The following is a 17,311-nucleotide window of genomic DNA, read 5'->3' on the forward strand; positions in this document are numbered from 1 at the left end:
AGCCAATACTTCCACAATTTACCTATAACTGCAATAATATACTGAAGTTACTGAAGTGATACTATGACTAAAAACTGATAAGTGTTTTATTGTTCATCAAGCTTTAAAGTTTGAATCTTTAATGTTTATTGTGTTCAAAACATGAAAAATATTCTTTCTATGTGTTTTATTGTTCCATTGTTGTGATTTTTTTTAACCGCAACATCGTTTTCTAAGAGTATCTACTTTCTTTCTCTTTCAATCATGATTAAGCACTGTAGAGCATGCCATTATTTTCATGTTATGACAATTAAATTTTCAAATCTATTTTGCAGTTGTTTGAAGTTGAACCGGAGGACCTACAATTCGATAATTAAAAGGAATGATTGTTAGTGATATTATTTAAGAAAGCATTTTATGATATTCTATAAGAATGCATATTCTTTTGTGATGTTTCTAAATTTTTTAGAGTCATGCTTAAGCTATATAAAGAAAGAGATAAACAAAAGTTGGTTATTCGGTTCTTCCTTTTTATTGTTGATATATTCTTTCACATATGATAAAGAAACTTCATTCTTTTAGAATGTATATTATTCAGCATGTATTTGTAGTTTTTAGAATGCATCAACAAATTATATTCTGATTTGTACTAATTTTTGTATAATTATCAGGAGAATGTGTCAATTTTGCAATTATAATGATTATTATTTTGATGTGAATTCTTATTATTTAGAAAATATGTAGTCCTATTCTACAAAAATATTTAAGTTATATGAAATCTTTTTAATGATCTAATTCTAAAAGAATACAAACACAATAATAAAAAAAAATTAACCAACATAATGAAGGTATTCTTAAAGAATTTTCAATATACAAAATTTAGTATACAATATTCTTAAAGAATGCATGCAACATTAAAAAAAAATCTTCAAACAATTTTACTAATCATATAAAAGATACAATTGTTATTAAAATGTAACGGATATAATTTTATTTTTCTGAAATTTAATTTAAATAACATCCCATAATATTCTTACTTGCTATAAATATTTATTAACCAATTTGACTAATTTACTCCTACAATTAATTAAGTGTAATTATCTAGTAATGATATTCCATGTTAATAACATGTACCCTACGATCACAACTCTTCATTTTTTTCAATCAAACGGACAAGAAATGGTCATACATTCACACAATATTTGTTGTTCACGTTTGATCCTAACCCATATATATATATATATATATATATATATATATATATATATATATATATATATATATATATATATATATATATATATATATATATATATATATATATATATATATATATATATATATATATATATATATAGGGAGTGGTTCAAATGAGAACCACAAAAGATTAAGAACCCTAAGAACCTCATTTAATAACTAAATATATATTGTGAATATTATCAAGTTTGTTAAAATCCTGATTTTTTGCTTTTTGGTAAGAAAATGGCAAAATCGTAATTTTTTTTAGTCTAATACTTCCGTGCATGCATTCATTTATATTTTAACACAAAACTTTTATAAAATACAACTTTATACAGTCTATTTACAGTTTAATACATAAAATTCACAACTTAACAGAACTTATTTTACACTAATTCTCAAATTCATAGAAATCAAACCCAAACTTTACCACCACCAAATGCCGCCACTAACCACCTGTACCAACATTGCAACAGCTCTTTCTTCCAAATAAGATCTGCATATAAAGTAAGACAATGACATGTTAAATACTACATTCATAGTTTAATAAACTGGTTTATTCATCCATTTTGAATTTAATGCAAAGTAATTATAAAAACTAAGACATTCTTATATATTTATATAACATTAAAAATAAATATATTTACAAGAAATTAATACAAATCTTTTTACATAAATCATTCATATTTTATTACAAAAATTATTTAAAAAATCACATCAATATGTAGTCAATTCATCATTTAATACACTCAATTATCGTTTAATATATAAAATTTAAATCTTAATATAAAAAATTAAAACTTTAATACATAAAAATATCATATTCAAAACATATATTTATACATTTAGATCTAACGGTTGGTGTTTTTCAAAATTTAATGTACATAATATTCACAATTTAAATTTTATATAATTTTGTTAAAATTAGAGAATCATATATATATGTATAAAGATTCTTTCTTCTCATATTTCAGAAGCAAATACAAAATTCATAAAAATTTCAAATCTTAATACAGTCAATTCACAGCTTAATAAAATCATTTCACAGTTTAATACATAAAATTCACAGCTTAATACAGTAATTCATAGTTTAATACACAAAAAATATATATGCACGGCTATATTTTTTTTAACTTAATACTAACAGTTATATGTTCATATCTAGATGCATTTTTATCTATTAAATTGTGATATTAGTATACTAAGCTGTGAACAAATTTACAGCTTAACACAACAAATTCACAGTTTAATACAATATATTCACAACTTATTTACAAGTATAATCTCATATTTCAGTGTATGAAAAACTCATTTATATTTTAATACATACATAAGTTATCTCATACTTCATAAGCAAACATCAAAAGAAAAATATATACGTGAATCATAAAAAATGATAACTTATCTGAAATCAACGAAGATGATGAGTGAGAAATAGAAAATATCATTATTCTTCCACTATCGCCACCATTAACACTGCCAAGTACCAGTCTACCATACGTTGCCATCAACCATCGTCACCACAAAGCATCAATGTCAACACCAACAACATCATTCCCTAAAAAATCAGAAAAGGATTAAAAAAAACAAAATTCGCAGTTTAATTCATTATTTCAGACACTAATTCACAACTTAATTTAATATTTTAGACACTAATTCAAAACTTAATTCAATATTTCAGACACTAATTCACAAGTTAGTGCATAAAAAAACACATTCATAACTTAACTTATATATTCACAATTTAATGCATAAAAACACATATTCACAGTTTAATACACTATGTTCACAACTATTTTATAGGTATAAAATACAAATCTTGATAAAAAAAAATAGAATTCAAATAAAGCATTTGAGGACTCTTATTCACAATTTAATCAAACACCTTGTATGCTCTATAAAAAGATATTCAGATGATCGATTTAAAAAAAAACTTAAAACTTATAAAAAATAATATATTCTCATATTAAAATTAATTAAAAAAAGTCATGTATTCACAACATAAAACTTATACTTTTTTATTAATAATAGTTAAAACTAACATTAACATAACTAAATAATTTATGAAACCTTAAAACATCACAATTTAATCACAAGAACAATAATACAAAAAACAATCATACACAAATCATTCATATTTTAACTCAAAGTTAATTAAAAGTTCAAAATTTAATATAATTAATTCACAGTTTAAACGACAAATTCGCAACTTAAGCTTAATGCGGTTATTCATATTTCTAAACATACAAGTTACAATTTAATACTCAAAATTCATAGCTTAATAAAATCAATTCACAGTTTAAACAGAAATTATACAGCTTAATGCAGTCAATTTACAGTTTAAAACCCAAATATCACAATTTAATACACAAAATTTATAGCTTAATACAATAAATTCACAGTTTAATACACACATTATCCATTCACAAACATATTATCAACTTAAAACTCTTAGTACAGTCAATTCACGGTTTAGTACACAAAATTCACGGCTTAATGTAACAAATTCATAGTTTAATACACATAATATATATTCATAGTCACAGTTCAATACAGAAAAATCACAGATTAAATTCATAGTTTAAAAAACATATTAATTCACCCATTCAAAGTTTAATATAAAACAATTATAAAAATTAATACATTTATACAACACAATATATATATATATATATATATATATATATATATATATATATATATATATATATATATATAATTCATACAAAGATATATACATAAATTATTCATAACATGAAATTCATAGTCCATTCACTCAATACATAGTATATTTACAGCTCAATACATAGTCTATTCACAACTTAATACAATCAATTAAAAAAAATTTATATTATCAATCTAATAATATTGATATTATTTATATATAATAAGATTGCAATCATATTAATATTTATTTATACATCTCCATTTAGGTTCCAATTATAAGTTTTGAATAACAATGTCTTTATTTTATATGCTTATAAAATAATATATGCTCATATGACATAATAGTTATTAGTCTTAAAAAAACAAAACAAAATTTACTTTAGGCGTACGAATTTATAACATATTTATATTCATAAATAACTATATATTTGAGAATTACTACCTAGATCATCTAGATTATCCACTCTACATAATTAATACTCTACATAATTAAAAATATGTAAGTAAAGAAGTACCTGAACAAATCATCTCTAACAAAGCATGTCAAATGACTTTTTCTTTTTTCTTCCTCTTATGTGTTGCAACTTTTAGAATTGTTATCCAATAATCATATCTAACAAAGGCAAAATAGTCAGATAAGTCTTCTTCTTCACACAACAAAACCTTCGTTGGAGTTTGTATTCTTTTGAAGTGTCTTCGCCGGAGTTTGCCATCAATCAAATATTCACCAGATCTGGAATAAAAAACAAATAAATCTTTGCCGATCTTGCATAGAAAAGCTGACAAACGCTCGAAACAACAGATTAACGTCGGAAACAATAGATTGCAATCATTAAAACTCGTATTCTCGTAAATCAAACCAAATCTGGACTACAAATGCCACCGGAGTCGGGAAAAACTCACTGAAATTAATTAGATCTAACCGGATCTAAACAAGAAGCATAAATGAAAGTCTTTGGGTTCATAAATCTACAAACATACCATCATATAGGTCAACCGGAGGTGGTAGTTCGCCGGAGATCGTATATGTCGAGTAGTTCGCTCGTCAGAGAAGGTAAAGACTGTGTTAGATTGCGACTGTGATGCTGATAAAGAGTATTTTTTGTCCGATTTGTTGCATAAAACGATGGAATCTCATCGTTGATCGGAGGTTGCGGCATAGGAAGAGATGTAGCTGTTGTAGGGCTGTCGTCGTTGGTGGTGACAGACATAAGACCTTGGTGGTGTTCATCATGTGGTTAAAGAAGACGGGAGAGAGAAGAGAGAGAGAGGGAGGGGATTTTGTTGTTAGACCATGTTGAGAGAGAAATTATGTTAGATTTAAATGACAAATATAATCGTTCATAGTAAGTTAAAAATGACTTAAAAATAAGTGGTTCTTAGGTTCTTAACATTTTTTGGTTCTCATTTGAACCTTTATATATATATATATATATATATATATATATATATATATATATATATATATATATATATATATATATGGATCAGGCACGTTAATTGTAATATGGCCCAACCATTAAAAACCTTAAACTCTATATGAAGCAACACATTTGTTATCATTTCAAAAAAAAATTCTATCCGCTATCCTAAAATAAAATATTAGCTAAGGCATCTTATCTTACATCTATGACAAAAGGGAATTTGTATGAAGATCCTATGATTTCAGAAGTAATACTCTATATAAAGCAACACATTTGTTATCATTTCAAAAAAAAATTCTATCCGCTCATATTTTATTCTGTAATTTATTTAGTCTATCCTAAAATAAAATATTAGCTAAGGCATCTCATCTTACATCTATGACAAAAGGGAATTTGTATGTAGATCCTATGATTTCACAAGTAGTACTCTAACTTAACATTTATTTGGATGTCACTTTTGAAATCCTATAATCTACATGCGAAAGCTTTTTTGGGAGATACTTTTGTGTGATAATCATAATATAATGAAAATAACAACTTTTAAAAAAATATATAAATTCAATAAATAAAACTTACAATATTTAGGTGTTGTTTTTTTTTTATTTACAGATCTTGGCATTTTTCGTCTTGCACCATACAGAGTATGCGTACACATTAGGTTTTACAACTGTTTGTTTTTTTTAAGACAACAAACCTTAAAATGTATGTGCATTCTCTTTTTGGCGCAAATGTAGACTAGAGTCTTCAAATATTTTCAGACATTTTCTAACCTAAAAAACCTATATATATATATATATATATATATATATATATATATATATATATATATATATATATATATATATATATATATATCTTTTTTTTTTAAAACTTAGATTTATTCCTAATTTATATATGATAAACAATTTAGAAAAAAAAGTTATAATACTTAAAGAAAAAATGTTTGACGAAAAATTTATAAATAAACATTCAGTTACAATAATGATCGTTGTAGCTGTTTATATAAATATGTACAAAAAATCATAATACCGTCTTATATTTTTTATGCCAAAGTTTATAAAACATTATTTAATACAATATCATTCATTTATTGGAAAAAATATTTATGACAAGTTTTTAATTGAAAAAGTAATTTCGTTTTGAAAAAAATCATTTAAAATCAAAGTTTATTTCCATCCATGTTATGTGTTAAATTCTTTTATCCCTAATTACAATGTTTATATATAACTTTTTGACAAATGTTTATTGTTATATATATATATATATATATATATATATATATAGAGAGAGAGAGAGAGAGAGAGAGAGAGAGAGAGATGTAGGTTCAAATGTTTTTCACATCTATTGTGTGGTAAAATGCACAAATAAGAATTTAGTATTATATATATATATATATATATATATATATATATATATATATATATATATATATATATATATATATATATATATATATAAAACTCATTTTTATGGAAACTAATTAAATTCGTCATTAATGTCAACAATAATATTCTTTCAGAATAAATTCATATCTAGAAGAATGAGAGTGTATTGCAACAGAATGACTCTCGTTGTTCATATTCCATACAACTTTATTGTATTTTAAGTGATTAAATCTTGAAACAAAGTACGAACTCATATATAAAAACCTAGATGCAAATCCATTCTGAAAGAATGTTATTGCTGACATTAACGACGGGTTTAATTAGTTTTCATAAAAAAGAGAATTATAATTATATATATCATTTAATATACATATAATTATGGAAATCATTTAATTTCTATAATTATTTAATTAAATAATTATTTAATTTACTAAATTTTTATTGATGCATTCTAACATACAATAAATGTAAAAAACAAAATAACCTATATATATATATATATATATATATATATATATATATATATATATATATATATATATATATATGTTAATTCATACTATTTTGTTTTCAGTTTTTATTCAATAACACATAAAAGTTGATGTATATTTGTTAATTATCTATAATAAAGTCATAAAATCATTGAAAAACTCTTTTAAATTTAAAAAAAAATTAATTAGATTTTAGTTTATTCTAATTGTCTGTAGATAATAAAAACAAACAATCTTCTTTGATACTGCAGAGGTTTAGTCTAATTCTTCTGCTGTAAAGATATGTAGATATGATTAGGAGACTATAAAAATTTTGTTTTAGAAAAAACAAAAGGACTTTAATTTTTCAACCATTTTTATTAGAAAATTCTTTACAATAATATAAAATGATACGATGAAAAGCTTTTCATACTTAAAAAGAGAGAAGGGCCATAGTACCGACCACTTGCCTCATTTTTCCTGATATCAAATGCATGTTTGACCTAAACTAATCATTTTTATATTTTTCTCGTAAAAAAACCTTACCCTCGATGTAAACAAACACCCACTTTATATAAATGTTTAATTAGTTTTAATGACATTTACAAAGTTTCATGTCGCGGTAACTAAGGTTTCGTTTGATACGCATCTTTCCAGGTCCAAACAAATCTTTCTGGCTGAATGGACCGGAAAGACTGTTTGATTTGCACAAAAAATGGTCATTCCCGATAAGATATGTCTTTCCCAGAAAGTCCCAAAATCATATCTTTCTGGTTGAATGGGCTGGAAAGATAATTATACACCAAACCACGCCTCTTTATTTCTTTATTGGATTATTAATTTTTTTAAATAACTTTTTGTAAATTTATTTTTTATTGAATTATTTTTTTTTCACCAGTCAGCACAGTCAATCAGATATACTATCAAACAACATGGTTTCTTTCTCAGTTAGCAAACTTTTCCAAACAACACTTTATCAGACAGTACTTTCCCAAACAGAAACTATCAAACGGGACCTAAGTGCCGCTTAAAGACATTGAACGGTAGATATTCGTACCGTTGCGCCTTGATTTCACCGGCAGCAAGATGCTCCAACACAGTTATTTATGAAAAGTTATTGATTTTTTTTAAAAAGAGGATAATTGTTTTCAATTAGTAGTAAAGAAAACAAATTATGTATTATTTTGAATGAAATTTTAATCTTCCTTAATAAATGGAAATTTTTTTTGCCACGTGTCAATCTCTCGTGAGTTTTGACACTTGTCATTTTGTAGTAATTTTGAAATAAATATTATCCACTTGTCAATTTTTGGTTTGTTTCAATTTTTAAATTAAAGTCATATACTTATATATGTAAAGTATTAAATATCATATATATGATATTAAATTACAATAAATACATTTATTCCTTTTATACATTAAAAAATATTTTATATTTACATTTTAATGTTTAATTTTTTTTTTAAAATCAACCCGTATAATATACAGGTCTCACACCTAGTTTTATATAATTTGGAATAGAAATGAAAATTTATAGTTTTTTTTTTTTTTCTTATAATATCTATTTTTTTTACTAAATTACATATGGTATCTAAAATCTTACGCCCGGACATGATAATATCTATCCATATCGCTTTTGATTTTTTCGACACTTTGCTTTGGGGTTGGTCTAATCATCAAATTCCATGTTCACGTGCTACATTAATAAAAAGTTAAATTGTTTTCCTCTTCAACAATTTTTGTCTTCAATCGTTTTTGTCAAAGACAATATAATTAATGAAAAATAAAAACTTTTAAAAAACATGAATAATATAAATATGTATTAAATAAAAAAAAAAAACATATTATATTTGAATGATTGTTCTCGTGTAAACCATTTTTGTGTAAAAAAATCTGAAAAATATCAAATTATAAGCTAAAAAATGATTTGTTGAAAAAAATTTCATATTAAAAAGAGGCAAGGGGACACACAGTAGCCAGTAGGGGCCAATAAACTATTTATAATTTCGTAGTTAGATATTCAGTACGCAATTGAATGCTATTTTTATAATATAAACTAGTTATCGCTACACATTGAGAAATCAATATTTTTATATTTAATTTTCTCGTAAAAACAACTGCTAGAATATTGATATAAATGTAGCCTTTATTACATGAATGACCCCTATGGTTTAAGATAATTTTTACGTTTGGTCTTTAATTTTTTTTTTTGAACTCTGAAAGTCTTTACTGTTTGTTTTTTGTTATGTGTTTGATCTTATCTTACCTAAAAGACTATTTTACTTTTGATTTTTATTTATTTATTTAAATAAATAGACCCCAACACCACCCCCCTCATTTTATCTTATCTATCTTATCATTTTTTTCTATTTAAATAATAGTCTTTTAGTTAAGACAGGGACCAAACATGTAACAAAAACAAACAGTAAAGACAAACATGTAACAAAAACAAACAATAAGGACCAAACACATAACAAAAATAAAATAAACACTTTCCAAGTTAAAAAAAATAATAAGAACCAAACATATAAATTACTCCAAACTATAGGGACCATTCATGTAATTTACTCAAATGTAGCGGCGCTTATAGAATGGGAGATATCTCCGGCAGCATCTGCTACAAGTGACCAGTCGCTCCGCCATTTGATCGGCAATATTCTCATCTGTCAACTTTACAACCACCCTTACTCTGCTAGCGCACAGCAATGTCGGCTTCCTCAGCTCCACCACCGCAGCAAAAACTCACCGCACCCTACGGTTCCTGGTCGTCCCCTATCACCTCCGACATCGTCTCCGGCGCTGGCAAGACTCTCGGAGGCACCGCGATTGACTCCCTCGGCCACCTCTTGTGGCTCGAATCACGCCCCACTGAATCCGGGTATTAATATAATAATATTATAAGTTCATGAGTAAGTTTAATTTAACACAAACCCCTTTCTCATCCATTTAATCTTCTTCATTTCAGACGCTCGGTTATAGTTAGAGGAGGTTCTGATGAAGATGAAGCTTCCGATGTAACGCCGATTGACTTCTCAGTTCGCACAGTTGCTCAAGATTACGGTGGTGGTGATTTCTCTGTTTCAGGCGATACTGTAATTTTCTCGAATTACAAAGATCAAAGACTCTACAAGCAATCTATTCGTTCTCCTTCTCCACCTGTAGCACTTACCCCTGATTATGGTGAACCTCTAGTCTGCTATGCTGATGGAGTTTTTGACAAAAGGTTTAATCGCTATGTCACCATTAGAGAAGGTACATCTTTAATGCCATGTAATTAAGCTTATCAATTATGTGTCATCTTTATGAATTCTGGCTTCATGGCAGATCGAAGAGAAAGTAGCAAAAACTCTGTAGCAACTATTGTATCACTTGAACTCAATGATGAAACTATTCGAGGTATAGTTGATGTATGCATTTTCAATTTTGTAAACTCATTTAGACATTAACAATGGTTTCCATCATGTGATATGCAGATCCAAAAGTATTAGTAGGAGGAAATGATTTCTATGCGTTTCCTAGATTAGATCATGAGGGAAAAAGAATAGCGTGGATTGAGTGGAGCCACCCTAATATGCCATGGGATAGGTCCCAACTTTGGGTGGGATACATCTCCGAAAATGGGTACGTAAAAAAATTGTAATTACAATTTTTTTTAATTATGGGTAAAAAAAATTGTAATTACAATTTTTTTTTTAATTATGGGTAAAAAAAATTGTAATTATAATTTTTTTTTTAATTATGGATAAAAAGTAAAGAATATTGCTTATATTGGTAAAAAGAGTAAAGTACATTGCTATTTTCCATAATTTTCCCATATATTAATTAAAGACATTATGCAGAGACGTGTACAAACGTGTATGTGTAGCGGGGGGTGATCCAACTATAATAGAATCTCCAACTGAACCAAAGTGGTCATCTGAAGGTGATTATATCTATTTGAATATCTTTATATATCTTAAATATTTTATATATATGAAATAGACTTCTTTACATTATTGGGTTTTTAACATATGTTGCATATATCTTAAATATTACTACAGGAGAATTGTTCTTTGTCACTGATAGGAATCTTGGATTTTGGAATCTTTACAAATGGGTAATCTCCATAGGATTTCCATCATGGATTTAGAGTATAGAAATTAAAATATTAACTTTATATTTTGGTAACAGGTTGAATTTGATAACACAGTGTTACCTTTATATTCATTAGAGGCCGAATTCACAAGACCATCATGGGTTTTTGGAATAAATTCTTACGAGATAATTAACGACCAAAAAAACTTAATTGCATGCAGTTACAGGTAACTATATAATATTGGTATTAAATATTAATAAATAATAACTAATATCATCTTGTTATTTTAATCAATGATCCACAGGCAGAAAGGAAAGTCGTATCTAGGAGTTTTGGACAAAAATAAGAACACATTATCCGTTCTTCAAACTCCTTTCACAGATCTAAGAAATATTGTAAACGAAATATATATTATCTCCTTCCAGTTTAACAAAATTTTGTTACTTTATACAATATTAAATTTTGAATATCTTTTGTAGACTTGTGGTGTACACTGCCTATACGTTGAAGGGGCATCCGCTGTTCATCCATTGTCGATAGCTAAGGTTGGATTTCATTATTTTAATTAATGGCAAACTAATTAATACTATTAAATATCATATTCAAATTTGATCATAATTTTTTTTTTTAATTATGTGTGACAGGTGACTTTAGATGATCAAGCATCAAAAGTCGTGGATTTTAAAATTGTTTGGTCTTCTTCACCTACAAGTTCAAATTACAAATCCTATTTTAGCACTCCAGAGTTTATCGAATTTCCAACACAAGTTTCTGGTGAGAAGGCGTATGCGTATTATTATCCCCCCACAAATCCAAAGTATCAAGCGAGTCAAGAAGAAAAACCACCATTGTTATTGCAAACTCATGGTAATTATTATTATTATTATTATTATTTTCTTACAATAATATTGTCATATATGTATATACGGTTTTATATTTCAAATTATGCAACAGGAGGACCTACAGATGAAGCACATGGAATTTTGAATCTAAATATTCAATTTTGGACTAGTCGTGGTTGGGCTTTTGTAGATGTGAATTATGGTGGAAGCACCGGTATGTTTTTAACTTAACCCTAAACTCTAAACCTTAATCCCTAAACCCTAAACCCTAATCCTTAAAATGTAAATGATCATTGATTTGAAGGTTATGGTCGAAAGTTTCGTGAAAGACTTTTGAAGCAATGGGGTATAGTTGATGTCAACGACTCTTGCAGTTGTGCCCAATTTTTGGTGATTTTTTTCTCCCATAAGTTAATATATTATATATTATTTATAAGTCATACGTGTTAATTTTTCTGATTTTTTTTTTTTTTATATTTTGTATTTCTTTTTTACAGGTAGACAATGGAAAGGTAGATGGTGAAAGACTTTGCATCACGGGGGAGTCTGCTGGTGGTTACACAACATTGGCTACGCTTGCTTTTAAGAATACATTCAAGGCTGGATCTTCTTTGTATGGTGTAAGTATTTATTTCACTATGTATTTATGTTATAGGGTTAAATGCAAAAAACTTTCATTTATTGATTTATTATAGCTGTCTACCTTAATTTCTTTCTATTATTACTAAACGTCGTGTTATTATAACAAACAGATAGCTGACTTGAAGTCGTTGAAAGAGGAAATTCCCAAGTTTGAGTCCTACTACATAGATAATCTTGTTGGTAAATATCTAAACTTATAAGCATTTATTCACATTTGGTAACAAAAAAAAATACTTTTGTACAAGAGTTATATAAATTGAACATCTACTAAATTGCAACAGGGAGTGAAAAAGATTTCCTTGAGAGGTCTCCTATTAATTATGTTGATCAGTTTTCTTGCCCCATCATACTCTTTCAAGGATTAGAAGACAAGGTAATTTCTGAATTTATTTTTGTAAAAAAATTTAGGATATTATTTTTTCCATTTAATTTGTGTTGTAGGTTGTATCCCCAGAACAAGCAAAGAAAATATACAAAGCCTTGAAATCAAAAGGATTGCCTGTTGCGCTTGTGGAATATGAAGGAGAACAACATGGTTTTCGCATGGTAGATTAAAAAAAAATAATGATCATAAAATTGTTTTAAAAATCATGAATTGGAACATTTTTTTAAACTTGTGACATGCAGGCTGAAAATATAAAATTTACACTTGAACAACAAATGGTGTTTTTCTCACGTTTGGTGGGACATTTTAAGGTGGCTGACGAATTCACACCCATAAAAATTGATAACTTCGACTAGAGGTTTGCATTTGTATTTTTATACTTTTTGTGATCTATTGGTTAGCCACGTGTATTAATATGATTGGCATTTCTTTTAAAACAGGTCCCACTAGTGAATTCGGTTGTTGGTAGGTATTGTTGGATGAATTTGGTTAAAGGTTGTTGGTATTCGCCACTAAACATGGTCTAAGAGTGTCTCTTCAATGGTTAATTAGCTTTTTGTTTGTAACATCTTCAAACTTCTTGCCACGTGTCAACTCAACAATCAGATCGGAGACGACTATCATATTTTCACCATAACAAAAGTAAGAGATTCCAAAATGGTTAATCATTTTTATGGTTTATTATTTTTGCCATGTAGGATTGCTAGTGATTTCATTTGGAGGGTAAAAATACATCTATAAAGTATAAATATCATCTTCAATACGGAAGCTTGTTTTCCAAGAATGACCTATTTATCTATATTTATTTGAAATATTTATCGTTTTTTAGAGTATTTAGTATTTATGATGTATTATGTTCTGTGGCCCATTGCATACTTAGCCCACATTGTGCTAGCTCTTTTCCTTATGTTGTAATTATATATTGATGGAAATCAAATGATTTATTCATGGGAAAATAATCTGTAACAATGTTGTTAGGCTTCTTCCTACGACAAACATGGCCCTATTAGCCCAATCAGCAAAGTGCTTGCGTTCGGTAATAATCCCCTTGGCCCAATTCACTTAATGCTACCCATTCTCAAAAAGTTTTAATGGCTTCCACCCATTGGATAGCCCAATTCATGGCTGTGGTTTGTGTTCCCGGGCACAAATGATCATGAGACGACTCTTCAACAAGCCTTTAGCACCATGACTCTACAAGACTGAGAATATGTAGATTGGTATATATACTCCGGAGCGACATCACATCTTCTTGCCAACTCAGGTATATATGGCCCATCACTAACCCAAGAGATAGATACCTCATTCACTACTAAAGTGACCGGTTCGACCTAATGTTCTAAGTGAGGCGCGACTCTCGCTCGTAACATTGTCCCGACAAGTACGGTCTCTAATGAGTCACGGTTTTAGCTAAGCCAATAAATTCATGTTTATAAGCTGGTAATTTTTGGTAGTGGTCATCCAATTGATGGCTGGAAAACGCGATGGGGGTGTGCATTTTGTTGAAAAATTACACTAATTCCACTTTTGAAAGCATCACATTCTACGATGAATAAGGCTGAGAAGTCTGGTAATGCCAATATCGGGGACTCTGATAATGCTTGTTTCAAGCTTGCAAATAATGCCTCTGAATCAGGATTCCATTCGAAACTGTTCTTGCGAAGCATACTGATGAGTACACCTTTGATAATCTTGTAATCCTTTATGAACTTCATGTAGCAGCCGGTCAACCCCAGAAACCTGTGTAGAGTACAAACATTGTGCGGTTTTGGCCAATCCTAATCTTATTTTGCTCAGCTGGCACTCCTTTATTAATCATGTGACCTAAGTAATCCACTTCCTTACGACCAATGGAACATTTTGATTTAAAAAAAATAATAATAAGTGATGGGTCCGAAGGAGGGTAAAAACCGATTTCAAATGAATCAAATGATATGTTAAAGATCGACTATAGATTAGAGTATCATCGAAAAAACCAACACATGTGTTACTCCTGCTATTTGGCCTAAAAGAGTAATGGGTCTTGCAAACTCTATCTCATATCGTACAACGCTACGCAGACCCATACAAAAATTGCCAAACGCTTTATTCGTGTGTTCCTCCTGTTGTTTGGCCTAAAAGAGACTTAAAATTTGCACGATATACTTCTATAGTTCCCTCCTGGCCCAAACAGGTTAAACTTTCCAAGTGGGTTCATGCTTATTGGTGGCCCGAACCTAATTTTAAATTCTTCTGAGAATTGGCCCCAACTTAGGTGAGTCCTCATTTTTCTAAGATTATGATACCACGAACTGGCCTGCCCTTGTAGAGAGAAGATGGCTTGTTGCACCCATACATTTGGTGGGGTTTGTTGTTCTTCAAAGAAATCTTCACACTTTTGGATCCATTCGATCAGGTCACCTTTCCCGTCATAAGTTTGAAATTCCATCTTAGTAAACCTCAGTACCCGGCAGTGAGCTGTCTCGGTATCCTGAATCCTTGAAGTCGTCCCATATCTTGGGTGGCTCCAGTTCCTGATGATTGAATCCTTTAAATTTGGGTGAGTACCAATTATGTTTGAACGATTGTGGTTCCTTCATTCGCCGGAAGTTGTAACTCTTCATTGTTACTCTTCCTACCTCGAAAGATGGTTCCCCAAAAAAACCATTGCTCGACCACCTATCATTGATGTTGTCTATCCCTTTGCGTTTGTATTGCCACCAAGACCTATCCCTCTTCCTCTTCCCCGAACCTATTTATGGGGGTCTTTAAATCGTGCCATGTTAACTTCCTGTTCTACGTTTTCCTCCCCATTCCCCTCTGACCTAACATGTTTGTCATATTTTTTTGTCTTTGTGTCAACAACCCTTCCATCAAGGATGTTTGCTCGGTCTGCAAGGTTTCGACAACAACATTTAATTCATTAGTGTTTTGCGTTTGCTGGATTATGAACGCCTCTAGTTTCTTCATCAAAATCTTCTATTCAAGTGGACATCACGAGGGAATCTGATACCAAACATGTTATGACCTGAGATCAAGATCTTGTGATTGGACCAGTGTAAGTGTTAAAGCCAATAGGTGCTATTATCTAAGCTAGCTTTGCCTCCCTTCTAGGAGACCAAGCTTAAATAAAACTGATTAAAACTGAGAAGCTAAACTAAGTTTAAAAACTCAAAGCATGTATGTTTTTTAGGGATAATGACTTAGGAGGGTAATAACGTTTCCTGTTTGTCCATTTTAGGTCCCTAACGTATTTTTTGTGCGTATTACACCATTAAGGTTATTATAACCGTTTCCAAATAGTCCTTTTAACAGGAAGAAGCCGGTAAAAGGATTATTTATAAACGGTTATAACAACCTTAATGGTGTAATATACACAAAAAAATACGTTGGGGACCTAATATGGACAAACGGGAAACGTTATTACCCTCCTAAGTCATTATCCCATGAAACTATAAACCCTTATAGTAAATTTTTACTTTTTAAATAAGAAACTTGTAGGTCTTGGGGTTGGTAATTTGGATGTTTTAACATCGGTCTTCTTTATAAATGGAAGTGGCGGTTTCTTAATGACAATGGAGCTCTTCGGGTTAAAATTGTCAAATTTTTTCATGGGGGAAGATGGTTGTTTTTCGGACGATTCGAGAATAGGAATTGGAGGGGTGTTTGGCAAAAGATTGTAGGATCCATTAATCACCTCCATGAAAAAGGTTGTATTCCTTCTAATTACATGTATAGAGTGGTGGGGGATGAGACTCAAACGAGATTCTAGAAGGATGTTTGGTGCTTGAATATTCCTCTTAGGGAGCGGTTCGGGAGGCTCTTTGCTTTGGCCTTTAATTAAGATGCTCGAGTAAGTGAATAATGGGATCCGGGGGGATTAATTTTCATTGGCGTCGGGGGATTAGAGGAGGGGCTGAATCGAACCAATTTAATTATCTTGTAGAAGGATGTTTGGTGCTTGAATATTCCTCTTAGGGAGCGGTTCGGGAGGCTCTTTGCTTTAGCCTTTAATCAAGATGCTCGAGTAAGTAAATAATGGGATCCGGAGGGATGTAATTTTCATTGGCCCCTCCTCTAATCCCCCGATGCCAATGAAAATTACATCCCCCCCAGATCCCATTATTCACTTACTCGAGCATCTTGATTAAAGGCCAAAGAAAAGAGCCTCCCGAACCGCTCCCTAAGAGGAATATCCAAGCACCAAACATCCTTCTAGAACCT

General features: G+C 29.4%; 1 protein-coding gene across 1 annotated transcript; it reads left to right on the forward strand.

The window, feature by feature from the left end:
* Window positions 1–9,707: 9,707 nt before the first annotated feature.
* On the forward strand, window positions 9,708–13,948 carry LOC111887467 (uncharacterized). Its single transcript, XM_023883643.3, has 18 exons — window positions 9,708–10,042; window positions 10,130–10,416; window positions 10,489–10,560; window positions 10,638–10,785; window positions 11,004–11,086; window positions 11,205–11,260; window positions 11,335–11,465; window positions 11,544–11,634; window positions 11,719–11,784; window positions 11,884–12,106; window positions 12,194–12,295; window positions 12,386–12,471; window positions 12,579–12,701; window positions 12,834–12,903; window positions 13,005–13,096; window positions 13,165–13,269; window positions 13,351–13,466; window positions 13,549–13,948. The coding sequence occupies exons 1-17, from the start codon at window positions 9,870–9,872 to the stop codon at window positions 13,462–13,464; spliced, it is 2,022 nt and encodes a 673-aa protein (XP_023739411.1). The 5' UTR covers window positions 9,708–9,869; the 3' UTR covers window positions 13,465–13,466; window positions 13,549–13,948.
* Window positions 13,949–17,311: the final 3,363 nt, after the last annotated feature.

The sequence above is a fragment of the Lactuca sativa genome, chromosome 6 (assembly GCF_002870075.4).
Source record: "Lactuca sativa cultivar Salinas chromosome 6, Lsat_Salinas_v11, whole genome shotgun sequence".
In the NCBI taxonomy this organism is placed as follows: Eukaryota; Viridiplantae; Streptophyta; class Magnoliopsida; order Asterales; family Asteraceae; genus Lactuca; species Lactuca sativa.